General features: G+C 40.3%; 1 protein-coding gene across 1 annotated transcript in view; it reads right to left on the reverse strand.

Moving 5' to 3' along the window:
- Positions 1–1,409: 1,409 nt before the first annotated feature.
- Positions 1,410–17,241, reverse strand: part of adgrl2a (adhesion G protein-coupled receptor L2a) — a 75,704-nt gene continuing 59,872 nt past the window's right edge. The window contains exons 15-24 of the mRNA XM_062423782.1: positions 16,959–17,179; positions 16,247–16,313; positions 12,101–12,192; positions 9,468–9,636; positions 9,135–9,263; positions 8,320–8,416; positions 6,563–6,691; positions 5,829–5,846; positions 3,779–3,989; positions 1,410–3,691 (exon numbers count right to left, since the gene is read on the reverse strand). Coding sequence (XP_062279766.1) covers positions 3,133–3,691; positions 3,779–3,989; positions 5,829–5,846; positions 6,563–6,691; positions 8,320–8,416; positions 9,135–9,263; positions 9,468–9,636; positions 12,101–12,192; positions 16,247–16,313; positions 16,959–17,179 — 1,692 coding nt within the window. The 3' untranslated portion in view covers positions 1,410–3,132. The remainder of the gene's footprint in view (positions 3,692–3,778; positions 3,990–5,828; positions 5,847–6,562; positions 6,692–8,319; positions 8,417–9,134; positions 9,264–9,467; positions 9,637–12,100; positions 12,193–16,246; positions 16,314–16,958; positions 17,180–17,241) is intronic.

Here is a 17,241-nt window from a genome sequence, read left to right on the forward strand (position 1 = left end):
AGCCAATGCAAGATCATATTTCCCTGCCCTTAATAATGAAAATAAACTTGCTTACCAGCAAAGTTTATCCATGTCTAAGGTCACTGTGCTAGGATAAACAAACTGCAGTTAGGGAGAGGGGTGAAGAAAGGTTTGGCAATTACTTGTTTGTCTGAATTTTAACAGCATGGCCACCTTTTCTTCATGTGAAACATTCTGCTGCTAATGTTTTTCATTTCAGATAAGCAGAAAATGCTGGTGATTAATGCTCACAATAACAATGAACAAAGGCAGACTTATTAGGATGAGATAACTTTTGAAAAGGGGACATTGCTATTTTTTTGTGTTCATTCTTTATATATATATATACACGTGTGTGTATATACAATTTTATATATATATATATATATATACATATATACGTGTGTGTATATACATTTGTATATATATACATATATGTGTGTGTATATAAATGTGTATATATATACATATACATGTGTGTATATACATGTACATATATGTGTGTGTATGTGTATATATATGTGTGTGTGTGTGTGTGTGTGTATAAGTTGAATCAGACTGTTCAGGCAAAGGATTGGCTCTTTATAATTGCTTTTGTTAAAATTGTCTAATAGCATATTTTTAATTTCTAATATTTGCCTATTTTAATTTTTGCACAAAAGAAACACCGTTTATCAGTGCTTTCAAGGTTCTCATACACAGATAAAAAATGTTCTGCCTTTTTACAAGGCAAGATGGAAATCAGTATGATTTTTCCTCATTATAATGCACGTCATTATGTCTGCCATTTCAACAGTCAACAATCTCCTCAACACTTGATTCCAAACTGACACTCAAGGGGTCCGTACAAGAGATCACAAAAAAGAACATCATTCTTCTATGACACGTTGTAGCCTCACATAATTGCACAAAATGTCACATAATTGTGGATAAAGTCAAAACAACACGCAGCCCACACAGCATTATGGGCACTGGCTCTGACATAAAGTGCATTTTTGCTAAGTTCTGAGTCATTTCCGTCAATGCCAAATGGTAAACAGTGCAATTTCCAGATACCCTGCTGCGAGCTGTCACTTTGCCTCAACTGGTGTTATATTAAAATGCTTCGTAAATTAGCATTACCTGAGGCATAAAGCGTACAGGACTGTGGGCTTCAGCAGCAGCAGACATTAATTAGAGCAAGTGTGTGTCATAGTCGGACATATTATGTATAATATATTTCTACAACCACAGCCAAGTGTAACACTGACCCCTTGTTAGGTCCACAGACATGTTTCCACTCCCACACAGCATTAAAATCCAACATCTTACAAGATAATAGTGCTCTTTTATGGTGCCAAAACTAGTGCTCATTCAATAATATACTAATTGGACAATACTGTAAACCAGTGTCATTTTCGAACCTTTATTAGTGTTACAACCACACAGAGGAACATTTACAATGCAATTTTCCTACCTGAGTTTCTCATCTTTGAATCACATGGAAAGATTTGGCTTCTCTAACACATACGGTGAAATGAGCTCTCTACACTGCAGTGATTGAAGAAAAAGCAGAACAAAAAAGCAAATAAATCCCATAGAAAACAAATTCACCAAATTACCTTTTAAGGTGCTCGGGACTTACTTTATAACCTGAGTCAAAAGTGTATTTTGTCCATACCAAAACAATTAAAGCGTTTTTCCCAAATAGTACCAAAAACACAAACCATTAAAAAGCAACTGGCATTTGACAAAAAATCTCACATTTATTTCATTTGTTAAACAAGTGTTGAACTTTACATCAGTCTTAAGTGATGAGCCCCTTGGTAACATGTTTACATAAAAAACATGAGCTACAGTACAGCATGTATACCAGTGCTGGAAAATATTCACACATTTCCCATTTATTTTTTGGAAAGATTTTAATAAATAAAATGTCCAAACCCAGGCGGAAGAACTACATTTATGATAGAAACTTTATTGTCAAAAGTTGGTTTAATTTCAGTTGCATTTGCCCATCGCCCTGACCCTGCCATGACTGTTAAAAAGATCTATTTCATTCAGAATTACACAAAAAAACTGTGCAATGCATAAATCACTTTAACTGGGTTTTTGCATTCCCATTCTACTAAGTAATGCCACTGTGGCAAAATCAAATAAACATATTTCTATGGGCGATATCAATGGAACTCATTAAGCAAAAACACTGTTCACAGGTGGAAAATGTGATAATTAATCTTTGTAATTTGTCGAATCCTCCTTTCTTTTCATGAGCCTTTACATTCAAACTAACTACCATGAATGAAGTGCTGGAACCATAAAGACACTGTATAACATATGTGCAACTTCTACACAATAGTCTCTCAAACGTTAAATTTTGCAATTAAAAGGTTTCTTCATATTTACGGTTTCCCATTAATTTTTATTTTACACTAGCAATACAACAAAATATATATTTTAGCCATTTTCCTTGACAACAGTTCAATGTACAGTTGAGAAAATATAAGGCCAGGGGCTTGATTGCTAGTGGTAATACAATCCAAACTTCATGGTGATGGAGAGTGACCAGGACCTTATATTCCTTTTCAAACAGTCTGCACAGGAACATTTTACAAATGGAGTCCATGTCCTGGTCTAGGGGTATTGTTTTGTTCACAATAAAAAAAAACAGGCTTCAACAAGGATGTCGGGGAGTGTATGTACAACCTTTTGACTGGGAAATTGCTGATCTGATGTAGCCAGTAATGTTTCTTTTTTTTTCTTTTTTTTCTTTTTTTCATTATTTTCGTACCTTAAATTGTTCTCAATTATTCAACAGCAGCAGCACATTTAAATACATAGTTGGCTTGTCTCTTAAAATTGAAATTTGACTCTGCATTTTATGTACAGTCTCATTAAAACGTTGCACTGCCATTGCTGTGCACCAAGTCTGTTGGTCTGTGGGGAAGGTAGAAGGAGTGGCATGTTTGGGGGTAAAGGAGATGGCAATGCAGATGGGGGAGGGGAGGTTTGTAAATGGCTAGTGTGTATGATGGGGCTTCTAGGCTCTCTTCAAAAATAAAACAAAGACTTCCTTTCCTTTCACTAGTGTGTCCTCCAAGAGGTCATGGCTGCAAAAGAGCAGGAAGAGGTTTGGGGATGATTTAAATACATTTAAAGGCTTGTGACTAACTGCATCTGTCCTTCCCGCACATCGCCTTCAGGGATGCAGCCCTCTTTAGTAATAGGAATAATGTAACCATCACTGTTCCCTCGGCCTATCTGGTAATAGGCCTGGAGCTGATGGCCAGCTCCTAAGTTAGGCATGCTCTTGTAGTAAACGTCCTCATTCTCGCTCCTCTTGGAGGGGGACAGGTCCTCCACCACATCGGGGCTGCTCTCGGGCAATGGAGAGTCCCTCAGATTAGGCATACTAGTGTACAAGGAGTCTCTGTTTGGCGACTGCAGACTATCATTAGGGTTGGTGGGTGTCAGCTGGCTGACAAAGGTATCAACTCCCCCATCGGTCCTCACTTTCTTCTGGGGTGCGTACAGAAGCGAGTGAGTCCGCTGGGGGATGAGCGGTGCCTCTAGCTCCTGCTGATGGTGCAGCTCGAGGCCCACTGTGTCACCCATGTGCACCAAAGAGGAAGCGTCTGCTACGATAGCGTCATCTTCACTGCTGCTGCCACCTACCATTGTCACCTTGGGCGGAGCCCGCTCCGCGTGGTGGTGATGATGGTGGTGGTGGTACTGTGGCGGCTGCTGGTGGTGGGGCTGATGATGTAAACTGGGGTGCTGCTGCTGTTGCTGTTGGTGGCTTTTGTTACAGGCACGCAGGTTGTTGTGTACTAGCTCAGAGATTATCATTTTCTCGAAGGCAGCATCGTCCAGACTGAGGCCACAGTCTACTACCTGCACACTGTCGCCAAAGTCCCCATTGCGGAGCGAGTAGCTATTGTTAAAGTTACCATTTAGCGGTAGAGTATCCATTGCACTTGTATCCCTCACCGCATTGTTCAGTGAGTGCCCTGAAAGGAGAAGAGAATGTGAGGGGATTTCACATTAGTCAACTCAGAACCGTTACAAAAAAAAAAGAAGTTTAATGCTGTTTAGGATGCAGTTTCTCATAGTTAACTCAAGTCAAATTAAGCCATGCCGTAAATCCGTTAGTTAGGCACAATCATTAACATACAATATATAGGCATGCATTATTGAGAGAAATCATTTTACTTTCTCAGATATATACATTTTGACTTTCTCTTATAAATAATTGCTTTGTTATAAGCAGAGCATTGTGCATTTTAGTCTGCCACATAAGTGACAAAGCAATGAAAAAGATCCCAAACAACATTAAGAAACAAACTAAAACAGTAATCACCATCACAACACACCGGGCAAAAGTAGATGTCCACAAGTATGAAGCCACAAACGGGCAAGCTACAACACTTACAGGTTTTCTAGCAACTAATAGGTTGGATGTGCCAAGGGAAAGAAAAGGACAGATATGGGAAAAGATGACATAGACAGAAAGGGAAAGTAGTCATGTATCAACATGGGACAGCCATCTTTGTTCTCACTACAAGGGGAGCCCACAAGCAGCACTCCACCATCACCACACACAGCAGGTGAAAAGACTCACTTTAGACAACTCACATCATGTCTGTCTGCTCAGGCTATCTGGTCTAAGAGCAGCTGATGTACAAAAGAAAGTAAAATGATTTATTGTAACATGAAGAAGAATCACTCAAAAGAACAACAAAACATAAAGTAAAAGTCTTAACTGCAACTTAGCAAGAGCAAGGGTTCAGCAAATGAAATAAACAAGCATTAAACAGCTTTTACTTCAATTAATTCAAATGCCAACAGATTTTTTTCCTTTATGTTTGTACACTTTCTGCCCATTAGTTGGCAGCTTGTGTAGCCAAAGCTGGCAAAGGTCAGCGCTTGCCCGCAGCCCAGCACTTGGCATCCGTCACAGTGACAGTTCCCAGTGAGACCCCGGTCACTAGCAGAACAGCTCAAGAATAACACAGCCGCTGCAGAGGTCAGATGCAGTCATGTTAGGAATTTCTCAAAGCATGGAGGTCATGGAAAGCAGCAGCAAGAAGGATAAATATTAGTTATTCTATGATTGAGAGAGGAGATAAAGGAAAAATGTGCTCCGTTATGGCTAACATGCTTCAACTGATCTAGAAATTAAGATGAAGACTAATAGGGAGATTTTACAGCAACATTTATCTTTGTCCAAAACAAAGGGAGTGACTGTGATCGTGTTAAAAGGTGAAATTTTAGAGAGCTTATTGGGGAGAAATGACGAGAAACAGAAAATAAGAGAACATGGGAAAATTAAACAGCTGCTGCCATGACATCTGTGTGTTTATGCCTGCTAGGAGGCAATTTAGTGTCCAGACATGTGTTGTCTGGAAAGGTGTGAGGGGAATACTACTGGACACTGAGACTGCTGAATGCCACAGGAGGACAGACGTTTTTTAGGAGAAAAGAGAAGAAAAAGAATAAAAAAGAAAACAAAAGGAAACCTATCTGATAAATGCTCCTTTCTGCCAGTAAAGAGCAACACATTTTTTGGTCAGTTAAAATCACAAATTAAGCAGAAGAGAGAGAAGCAGAGTAATGTGCGTTTGCAATAAATCTGTTAGATCTTAAAGATTGTGCCAAATGACTGGAGAAATCTTTTATTTCTTTCGAGATTTAAATTTAGGGAGATAATTTTGTGAACCACTTGCTCACTGAGTGTGTGTTAATGGCCTAAAGTAAACCAGTGATTGTGCCAGGGTTTTGGTTGTTTTTAATAAGCATGCTGAAAAAAATTTACATTTGATAGGCAAAGTTAAGTTTTACTCCCATACTTGTCTCTCTGTAGGTCACTAGAGGGAAGCACAAGGAAAAAAGCACAAAACATGACAAAAGATGCCATTGCAGATTTAAAATAGAATAGCACACATCATCTCAGCACAGTCTTTACAATGTGATCTATGCTTAAATGCCATGTGCAACTGAGATATAGTGATTTTTAAAAGTTTGCATGGTCAAGTGCCTTTACCGAATATACATGTATCTATACGCAGGCAATTTAATGCAAAAACTGCATTAAGTACATAGATTTTGCTATCAGTTTAAGATATTTTAAGGGGGTAGATCCCTCTAAAACACATAGAAAAATAAGAAATCACTTGATAAACTCATAAATCTCAATAATCATGCAGTTTATACTACAACTTCATGTCTGCACTGTTGTTTACATTAACTCAAGGCAGAACATGTAGTATCTCATTCCCATCTTAATCATTATGTCCCGTTCAGAGTTTGGATAAGAGAAATATGAGAACACAGAGGGTGGATTGTGACGAACCACAAAAATCTGTGTTCTACATGAAAACATGTGCACATTTTCACACACAGTATGCACTGTATCAAGCATTTGGGAAACAATGATTCAGAGAGAAATGTGATACTGGAGAACTTCCTGTCTTTCATTTGGCCTGCTGTACACTCTGAAGAGACAAAAGAGGGAGAGAAAGAAACGCGGCAAAAAGAGAAGAAAAGAAGCCTAAATGCTGGTGAAAGTATTAAGTAAGCACACCTGGCGAGTTAAACACTGGAGCCGTGGGGGTGTTACATACGACTGTCTCAGCCAGTAAGGTGTTATAAGGGTTGTTAGTGCCTTGTGGTCGAAGAAGAGGATTTGTTAGTAGATAATTCCCGGTCATTCCTGGAGTGGCAAGACAGAAGAACAGCAGATAAGTTTGGTGCACGGTAAATGAAAGTGTCATGATAAAAGGAAATTAAGGAAATTGTCAGAAAGTTTGTGTGATAAGGTATGTGGTCTCATCAAGGGTGTCTGCCAGGATCTGAAACTAGGATGTTCATTTGCAGAATAAAGTTTTGAGAAGCAATTAGGGAGATGCAAGCAACTGACTACTCCTGCTTGAGCCAAAAATACTTCTCAATTCTAGATAGCAGCTTTTTTTCAGCTTTTAAGTTCATTTGTTGTGCGTGTTGCAGGTCATATAGAAACTACCAATTTTTCGATCCTATCATCAGTGCTTTTCATAAGTCACATTTTTCTTATCATCTTGAGCAAATATATTTTTTCAAAATAGCACCTTGCATTCTCTGATTGTGCATCGTTTTACTACTTGGACTAGGTGCAAATATAAATTTCCCCTATGACAAAGAGTAGAACCCTTCCAAGTTTAAATATCAAAATCTTTATTTAGACTCAAAATTGGCCATTTACTCCCAAACGTCATCTTCCTTTCAGTGTTTTTGTGTTTTAGGGATCTGAGGTATTTCCAATTCCATTTATCACCTGTGTAAAATGCCATCTGTCATGTTGGGAAGTCTCCAGGGATGTTTATAATGACAGGGAAGTACTTCCAGGAGATAGAGCCCTCCTTTAGTGCACTGACTCTCTAGGGTAACTAAGCTACTACACCCCGGAGTGATCAATATCCAACCTTTACATTAACTTCTCCAGGAAACAGTACTGTAGGAAGAAAGGTCATACTTTTATATTGCTACTGATGTATCAGCGAGTCAAAATGTGCTTCAAACTCCTAGGTGTAATGTTTTACCTTATGGGAAGTGGCAGCGAAAAAGCAAGAGAAGGCAAAGAGCAGCAGCGGCAGGAGTCAGAGGAGGGGAGAGGAGGGAGTGAAGTTAAACTACCCTGGTGTAAACCTTCTTCTCCCTCGCATGCTTGGAAAGCCATTTCAGAGGCAGCAGAAAGCCTAACAACACACTAAGCACTCCAGGTCAGCCAGAGTTGAACATCATCTTCTCATCATCATATTTGTGCTCGAGCTAAATAATAAATGATAGTTTTTTTCCCCCTCTCTACCTCATAAATTCCCCTGTAAAGTAACAGCCTAATATGCCAGGCAACAAATGGCCTCTCTGCGTGTTAAGATTTTCCTAAAATAAAACTTTTTTCTCTTTCTTTCTTTTTTTTTTAGTTTTGCCTATATTTCCCCTGAGTCTGGGTATGAACTTTGGACAGCCAGCACTTAAATAAAAAACGTACTAGCCTTGCCCCAATTTGAGACTGATGTTACCGGCCAGAATGACAGCATACAGAGTATTTGAGGATGGATTTTTGTAATCCTTCGCTGGCAGAACAGGGAGACTCGACTAAAGGCCTAGATCTTTTTTTTCCTTCTTTTTTTTATTTTAGTCGTACTGCTTTCTCTTTTCAAGCTTAAGGCATTTTTTATGATTACCAGAGTAGGATCCTGTATGGTTGTGTGAGATCATTGGTACTTGAAGGAAGTATTTTTAGCTGGATGATGAAATGTGTGCATAGGTGTGCATGTGGAGAGAAATGAGGTGTGAACTGACCTTGGTTAAGGGTTGAGGTGCTGTTGATGTCACCTGAGATAAAGGAGGACTCAGATTGCTTTCTTACGGTGTCATTCCACATTCTCCTGATACGACTCTGTCAGGTCAACAAGGGACAGTAATTAGGACTTTAAACAAGCCCGCTCACCTCTCAGATCAACTTTCATTTATTTTCTGTGTACTATCACTCCTCGCATACCTTTTAATATGCAGTGAAGCAAGGGCAGAACTAATGCCTATTTTCACTTTATGTGACAAATTCTATTTGACTCAATTTTTGAATGACTTCAGCGTCATTCATTAATCTCTTGAATAAAGTGTGACAGGGATGATTCTGTTTAGGTACAGTACATCTAAAGGTATTTTCTCATAAGGTCTATGAGCATTTAATAAGAAAAAAAAAACATGTTTTGTTTTTGCAAATTTGGCTTTCTTCACAGTAAAATGTGCTTGCTCTTTAAATAGTGCAGTACAAATTTTCATGCACATGACGTTAGTGAGAAAAAAAGATAAAGCAAGTGCTAAAGGGGGCAGAACAGAAGAAAGGTACTCATGCAGTACAGCAGATGCTGCTTGTAAAATGTGGCATAATGTTTGTCTCTTGATTTACCTCTGAAGCTAAAATGCATAATGTGCATTTCTCGGTACAATAGCTACATGCTCATGATGAAAGTACATTCTCCTGAGAAATTGTTGAAACTTTGGGGTTCATAACAATAAAAATAAGCTGTATAATGAGTGTGTTTGTGCAGGAAATGCTGTGCTCTTCACTCTTTTGACGGTGAGTCTTTGACTGTATGAAGTTGTTGCTCTACCTGTGTACCAGAGGAGTAGCGTGCACTGGTCCGTGTGGTGGAAGTCTTTGCAGAACCGTGTGAGCTCTCAGTTGGCAGCCCTCCGCAGCAGTACGTGTGGCGGAAGCACTTGCTGTACTCTTTGCGGACCTGCGTGAGCAAACAGCCGAGTGTTTACATACAATGTTGACTTTACATATGACTTAGCTGAGATCTTCATGCAAGCAGTGTTTGTTCTTTATATCAGGACGTGGCGCTCTGTGAATTCTACATGTCGGTGCGAAGGTTCGGCCTTGGCTGTTCACCTTGAAAAGAAAATCACTGCCTCTGAGCTGCAGATAATAAGAAACTTACTTTTTTCTGGAGAAGGCAATGGAAGATGAAGATAAACATTCCTTGGAAGGTGTTGAAAATGGTGAAGAGGTACGCCATGACAATCGAGGCTTCGTTGATGAAGAAGAGGCCAAAGGACCACGTCAGACCCAGCAGACACAGTAGAGCAAAGGCACCCATGACCCAGGATCTAAAGGACAGCGAAAACAAACACAAGCAGAGGACAAATCTAGCATGAGAGGGGTTCACTGGTCTGAGAAAATAATGAATGGGATTTGCAAATCACCAACACTATGAAAGACTAGGGGAAAGCTGTAAACCAGGTGAGAAGAAGAATAATATGACATAAAACATCCTAACAAACCCTCCACACACATACACTCTAAAACTCGAATGCGGTGCCTGCATTCAAACAGGCAGGAAGGAAGCAAAACCTTGATCTTGTTTTCTGTAAATAACTTTTCATGTGTTAGAACATACAGTACAGCAAACTCAGCAGACACAGCATGTCAAAAAACACAAGCTATCTGCATTACATATACGATTATCTGCCTGAACCGTATACTATTTTTAAAAGGCCATACACTGAAATGTTTATCTAGTGAATGTTTTATCAGAAGTGGAGAACTAAGCAGATGTTTAAAGAGTTCAAGGAAAAGGGAGATCACCCGCCTCATGTGTGAAGGTCCTGTGGAGCCTTCAGACACTGACAGTGGTCAAGGTTCAATGCTCAAACACACAACAACACCAACACTGGATTTCAAGATGATGGACACAGTGACAGTGAACAGTCACAAGGACAGTGGATGAGTAGCTTTGAAGCAGCAGTTTGGGAGAGGGTAAAAAAATGAAAATGGAAGGAAGAAGGAAAGAAAGAAAGAAAGAAAGAAAGAAAGACAGGAATATACGAGGAAAGAGAATAAACTACAAGCTGAAGAGTTCTGGGCAACATGTCCTTACTTGATAAACCGTTTATTATCTTCATAGCTAGAGAGCATGATAAGCAGGAAAAGAGAAACACAATTAGATCAGAGCGCACAACAGCGGGGGTTAGTCGGCATTTGAGTAAGATATCATAAACTTTGATCCAAGGGAAATCAAGGGGTGCAATGAAATTAACAAGGACTGAGTCTAACAAGGACTTGAGAGTTGTATGTTTTGCTGTTGATGATGACAGTTACAAAATTCTGTGTAGAGCACATTGTCTGTGGTTGAATTTGCATTTAAATGCGTGGGTGGTGTTGTGTGGGTAAAATTATCTGAGGTGTATAGTAAAAGCTTACCCAGGCAAATCTGTATTATAGTAGCCATCACAAACGCGATAATTACTGGTGTGGATCGCAGAACAGAGAGAGGAGGAGAATGATAGGAGAAGAGAAAGGAGAGGGTGCGTGTTAACTTTGCTTTTACATGCAACATGCAATGACATAGGCGCTATACTGACTTTCAGAGACTTTGGCACAAAAAAACAAAGAAAAAGATCACAAAGAAACAGCTATTAATACACAGCATATTTCTACTGTATAAACACGCTTAAGAGAAAGTGTTTCAAGTACAAATGCACTACAATCTGAGTGCCACTATGTTGAGTAAATGTGCTGTGTTGTGGTTTCCTTGATAAGGGAGTAGTCCATCTCAAATAAACCAAGACTTCTGAATAGGCCCTTTTCTGACTATTCTTCCTTATTGCAGTTTTACCACAGTGCTGTCATGTTGCACACATTCATTAAGGAAAAAAGAAAAATAACAAACACTGGATAAAAATAGCACAACCACCACTCTTACACAGAGTTCAAGTTATAATACATAATGTAATGGTGCAAAGTGACATGAAGCTGTGCTACGGAGAGCGACAAAACCATATAACCTAAAATGGAAGAATTCCCTGAAATTCAGCCTGCAGTAAACAGCAATAAATATTGCTTTCACAGAAGTGCAAAAAACAAAACAATTAGTGCTTCAAAAAACATTGCTTTCCTTCCCAAAGCAAAACACATCATAAATGTTGAGGAAAGCCTAAACTAGGAGGGGATAGCAGGGTGGGGTGGTGGGGGTTGTGTTAGGAAGGATTTTTTTTTTCTTGGATTAGAAGCTAGGATCTATAAAGGAAAAAAAAAGGTCCAACATATTCCAGCAGCAAACACACATGGTAGCTTTTCCACTCTACCCCACCCTATCAGAGCTACCAGTGCATAGTTAAGTTGCAGCCTTAGAGTGATGTGTGTCATGCCAGTGCAATTCTGTGGCTAGTGGTTTGGAGCAAAACATGAAGGGACACAAAGTCAGTGTAGTCGTCATTACAGCGGAGACACGCCAAAAGTCTAATTCAAACACTGTGTAACATTTGAAATCTCAAAATGAATTCCTCTGGTAAATGTTCCATCTGGATATTTTCTTAAAAAATTATCCAGAAAAAAAAGAAAGAAATTATTTTACATTCTAATGTTACTTACTAGTCAAGCACTGAAATTTGGCTCCGAGGTAAGAGAGGTAATGCATTTTTTTCTGAAACATTATTAAGCTAAAAAAAGGAAAGAATCATTACCTCAAGAGTAAAATAGTCTTAGTTTTCCTGGGGGTAATGGCAGAATAGCACCAGTGTTATATTGCTGATAAGCAAGATGCGGGTGTTCAGCATATTATGCTTTACTTACTTTATATTCTCCATTCGGCTAGAGTCTGGTTTCAGGGTGGTAGAGTGCTTCACCATTTTGTACATTGTGATGACCAGGAAGATGAGATTGAGCTGTCAAAACAGAGTAATGAAAGTGTTAATACATGAAAATGTAGGACTAAGGATATAGTAGACAGAGAAAAAGAAGTGTTAATTTGTCTATAAGTATTAAAAGAGGAGAGCCTTAAAATCTCTGCATGTCCACAGACTAATCCAATAAACATCTATCATCCCAGCCGGGCTGAGTTAAAATTTAGTGTCATTCTATGTCAATGAGAGCATGGAAATGCATTAAAATCCATCACAGTGGGGGATAAATACAAGCAGCCACAGAGCAGCAGTCTGGCGTAGTCAGAAGGGGATGAAAAGTTGCAAGAGGAATAAGAGACCTTCTTGTTGTCCAAAACAACTGCATATCATTTTATGCACATAGTGAAATATTATGAGGTGTAACCAGCTACAAAAGGCTTGAGGGAACATGGTATATTTTGTTCGATTCCTGTGTGTGAACAGATGAAGAGAGAGAGAAAGAGAAAGCAAGACAAACAGGGAGGAGAGAGAGAGAGAGAGAGAGAAAGAGAGAGGAGAGAGAGAGAGAGAGAGAGAGAGAGAGAGAGAGAGAGAGAGAGAGAGAGAGAGAGAGAGAGAGAGAGAGAGAGAGAGAGAGAGAGAGAGAGAGAGAGAGAGAGAGAGAGAGACAGAGACAGAGACAGACAGAGACAGAGACAGAGAGATATGGCGCTTGCTTGCTCGTTTTAATGTATAAAATCTTAAGGGAGCCAGTGGCACATATCAGGTTGAGACAAGGATACTATGTGCTGTGTTCCAGAGCGTATTATATGGTACCTTAAAAATCAATACCGTGATTTAAAGACACAAAGGCTGGATAGGCCAGCAAGGAGCCGCTCCAAATAATTTACTTCAAAAACATTTATTCTGGAGCAAACTAGTCCCTGACACAGCATGTACATGCACTCACAGCAGATGAACCAGACTGTGTTTGTACTGCAAGCCAGGCATGTATAAATAATGTCAAGGAATACCTGAGAAAGAAAAACTGAAATGTGTGTCTCCAATAGTGCATATCAAAGGTTCAGACAAAATACAAAAATACAGCAGACAAATATGTGTAAATGTGAACTGTATCATTTATGTGGATAACCACATAAAATACATTCATATAAACACATTTGCAAATACACAACACAAGTTTTCTAAAGAGTGCATTTCATTGTTACTATGCTATCATTAGAACAAAAAAGAAAAAAAAAACATTGGCAAGAGAAAAAAGGAGACGCATTGCCAGTATGAGTGCATGAAATAAATGAATGACCTTTATGAGCTGGACTCAGACCATGGCCATTCACTCTTGAACAGACATTTTCTGTGTTCTGGTGCACACTGCTATCAAAAGATATGATCAATACATCACATCACCCCTCCACATGCAATCAACTCATGGAGCTGCACACAATAACCGAGGCAGTAAAGGAGGAGGGATGACTGGAAAAGAAAGAGAAAAAAAATCCTGAATCGTGAACCTTCTTTTATATCACAGACGGCACTGAAACTATGTTTTGTTTCGCAGCTATCAGCCATTATTTCTATCAGCTGCCTGCATGAGTCAGACAGTGGGGGAGGAGGGAAGGGGCAGGAGGGACAGGACTTTTGAAAAAACCCTTTCACACAGCCTGGAGTGGTGACATGGATCCAATGAGACAGAGAAGAGGGACACAGTATTTTAAAGTAATCTAGCAGCACGGCACATGTTCCCACCCCCACCGACATGCTTTCGCAGCCCTTCCCGGGGGATCCCCGTTGCTAGAACGGAGCTGCCATGCCTCTATCCTTCACTCTGTCTCTGAATCATCACTGCAAGCCATGCAGAAGCACCTCGCCGTACTGGGACTGAGGAGAAAGCTTTTTCTGAAGTGGACTGTGTGTGTACACACTGAACTCCAAATGAACTGCTGGGGATAAAATATTAAAGGTGCAGATGGAGCTGTCCAGATGATAAGAACTGCTCACGACGTGTCATGATCCAAGAGGCCTTGTGTTGAAGCTATCTCAAGCATACTAATGGCTCCCCCCTCCACTCATTACTTCCATGTTCCCCTTTCATGGAGCTAATACCCCCTGTGCCCAGAGACAGGGCAACCTCTGCCTAAGAACAAGGATCTAAATGCCTTCCATCGGCTTTTGTTTTCAGGCTGGTATTTAGGGCTTGTTTAAGAAAGAAAAAAACAGCAAAAGCACAAAAAAGTAAAAGAGAAGAAACAAAAGGAAGAAAAAGCATGACCACCCTGGGTCAAAACCAATGTTACTTGGCACAAACATGGTTTGGGTGGTGAGTGGGGATCCAGACATGAGCCAAGGCAACACTGTTTTCTCTCCTTTCTCTTGCCCATGTGCCTTTTCTCCTCTCCCTCTTGACAAGGACAAAGCCAATTTGTAGAGAACCAGGGTCACGGATGGTGTAGACAAATCTTGCTCCTGCATGCTCCCCTGAGATGCCCCTTTCCACAGTACTTTGTCTTTTTGAGTCAATTGTTGCACAGAATCACAGAAGCAGTTTGCGCTGCCCGAGCCTGTGCTGCAAAACCTCATTCCTGTCATACATTAGCTCTGCTACAATACATTAGCTCCTCACAGGGTCATGATTCTATCTCTCCGGTCATCACCACCGGGATCCTGATCATCATTTCCACAACATACGCATTTTTCATGCAAATCATTATGGAAGCAACACACGATTGGAAAACAATGAGGGCTCAATTTAGGGAAAGGAAACATATTCCTGTTTGGCTGACAGAGCATTTGCTGAGACAGGGAGAATGCACACTTGTTTTAATACAATGTTAGCTTTTTCTCAATTATAAGCTCATACATTCAAAGCGGGAGCTGAGAGAGAAAAATCAATGAAAACAAAACGAGAGAAACAGGCATTTTACAATTTACTCAAAGACATTTCCAGCAACACACTTTTGCAAGGTCTTCTGTGCACTTCCTCCTCCATTTTTAAACGCTACATTGAGTAGCAATGTCTCTCTTTGAGAAAACTGTGAAGTGCAGTCCAGTGAGCAGATTTGCTTTTTTATTTATTTTGTTACCACACAGACAAAGAGCTGCACTATGTCTTCACTTTGAAAGCTCCTAGCTGTCTGACAATGGTGTACAGAGCTGGAATTTGACATGGGTGCCCTTTTCTGCAGTATATTTTCAGTGTCAGTTTGATGTTTAACAGAGGTCACTGCATCTGTAGATACAGTGCCAACTATTATGCTGGATAATGAACACAGTACTGAACAAATACAACCCGTCCTCCCAGCACGGCAGCAAGACAAGTTTGCAGAGCTTCCTCATCCCTTGGTGTGCACAAGGGCAAAGCAATACATGGTATGGTAGCCTGAGAGGATATATCTGAGGAATACCACCTGCTATTTCTTTTTTGCACAGGGAGGTAAGACTCCCTACGGTCTCATTCTTCTGAGCCTTTCTGATGGAGCGGGAGATAATAATGTCATGACCAGTAAATAATTGCATGCCTCAATGGGACATATGTCAATATGATATTCTATATGTCCTTCACCCCTGCCGGTCCTTGACCAAACAGAGAGGTGCCTTTGCCTCTCCTCCTCTCCCTGACACTGTTATGTGCCATTTACTACTGCCATGCAACACACAAGAAGGCTGGTGCAGAGGAGGAAAAAAAGGAGCTATAAAATCTAACAGTGCCATCTTACTGCATGTGCTGTAAAATGTACACCTTGGGGCTACTTTTCAATCCTTTCTTCCCTTATCATAAAAAAGTGCAACTTGAAGACCATTATACCTCCAATGTGAGACTTCGCAGGAGATTTGTAAATAGGAGGTTAAAGGACACTACCAGATACTTTGTCAGCTGGTGAGAGGTGAGAGAGAATTGTTGGATGCCTTAAAATCTGTCTTTGCCACAAAAGTAACCTGTCATCACTGAGGAGACTTGGAGCAAAAATCCTGCTGATTTTTCCTTCAGTTCAACCTGCTCACTTCTTTTATCTTCCCCTGCATCTCCTCCATCTCACCCCGTCAGTCCCTTCCTCACTCTGTCAGTCCCAGTATTCAAAGAAAAATAAAAATAGCTTACCATGATGATAAAGGTGACAGGTCCTATAAAACTCCATATGAAATGATTATCCACACTTAGCCAGCACCTATGGCAAGAAAACACACACTTCAGCTTTGAGGCAGTACACACAAGAAAAAACAATATCATTGTTGTCTTCATGCTCCTGCAGTCAAATATTAATGGAATGAAATTAATTTTTGGTTACTTGGGCCGGTGACATAGAGTGGGTAATTTCTAGTCAATATTTAATTTGGTGTGCTTTCAAATGCTCCTTTCACAGGTTGAATGTACAAAACAGAGGGAAGACCCAGAGTAGCCTAGCCTCACTTAATAGTCTTAGCTGAGATATGGCCATTAATCTACGTAAAAGGCTTTTTCTGCACAGTGCTCCTCTCTTTAAGAGAACATTTACAAACAAGAGGTCACAGGAGGGTCTTTGAGTAGAGAGGCATTAATGTAGCTGCCCCCCCCCCCCCCCGAAACCACAGTGTTTAGTCTGTCAGCCACTTTCAAATGACATAAAAAATTGAACAGCTGCCCATCCCTGGCAAAAGGAGCTCAAATGTTTTGGTGTAGTCTCCAGGGAAGCACATAAGGCACTGGCAGAAATGATGAGTAGATTTCTGTTCAAAAGCTGCCACATACAGACACAGCAGGTAAGCTCACACAGTGAAGCATCCAGCATGTCTGCTCTGCATTTGCAAGGATTTGTTCAGAAGGCTGCACTTACGCTTTCTTGGTCCCGTAGCTCCTGTAGTCAATAGCTGCGGAGACGCCGACCACAATGGCAGGAAAGAGATAACCAGACACGTAGTAGTATTTTTTGCGCGAGTATTCACTTTCAAAGACCTCCACAAGCATGAGGTACAGCTGGACCCCCTCAAGACACATCCAGGAGAAGGAAGCCAGGAAGAAGAAATGAAGGATCCCCGCAATGATGGCGCATCCAATCTGAGTCAGAACAATAACCAATTAAGACAATCAAGGATTAAGGGATAAACAAAATGATCACA

This window comes from Scomber scombrus, chromosome 8, assembly GCF_963691925.1.
Source record: "Scomber scombrus chromosome 8, fScoSco1.1, whole genome shotgun sequence".
Lineage (NCBI taxonomy): Eukaryota > Metazoa > Chordata > Actinopteri > Scombriformes > Scombridae > Scomber > Scomber scombrus.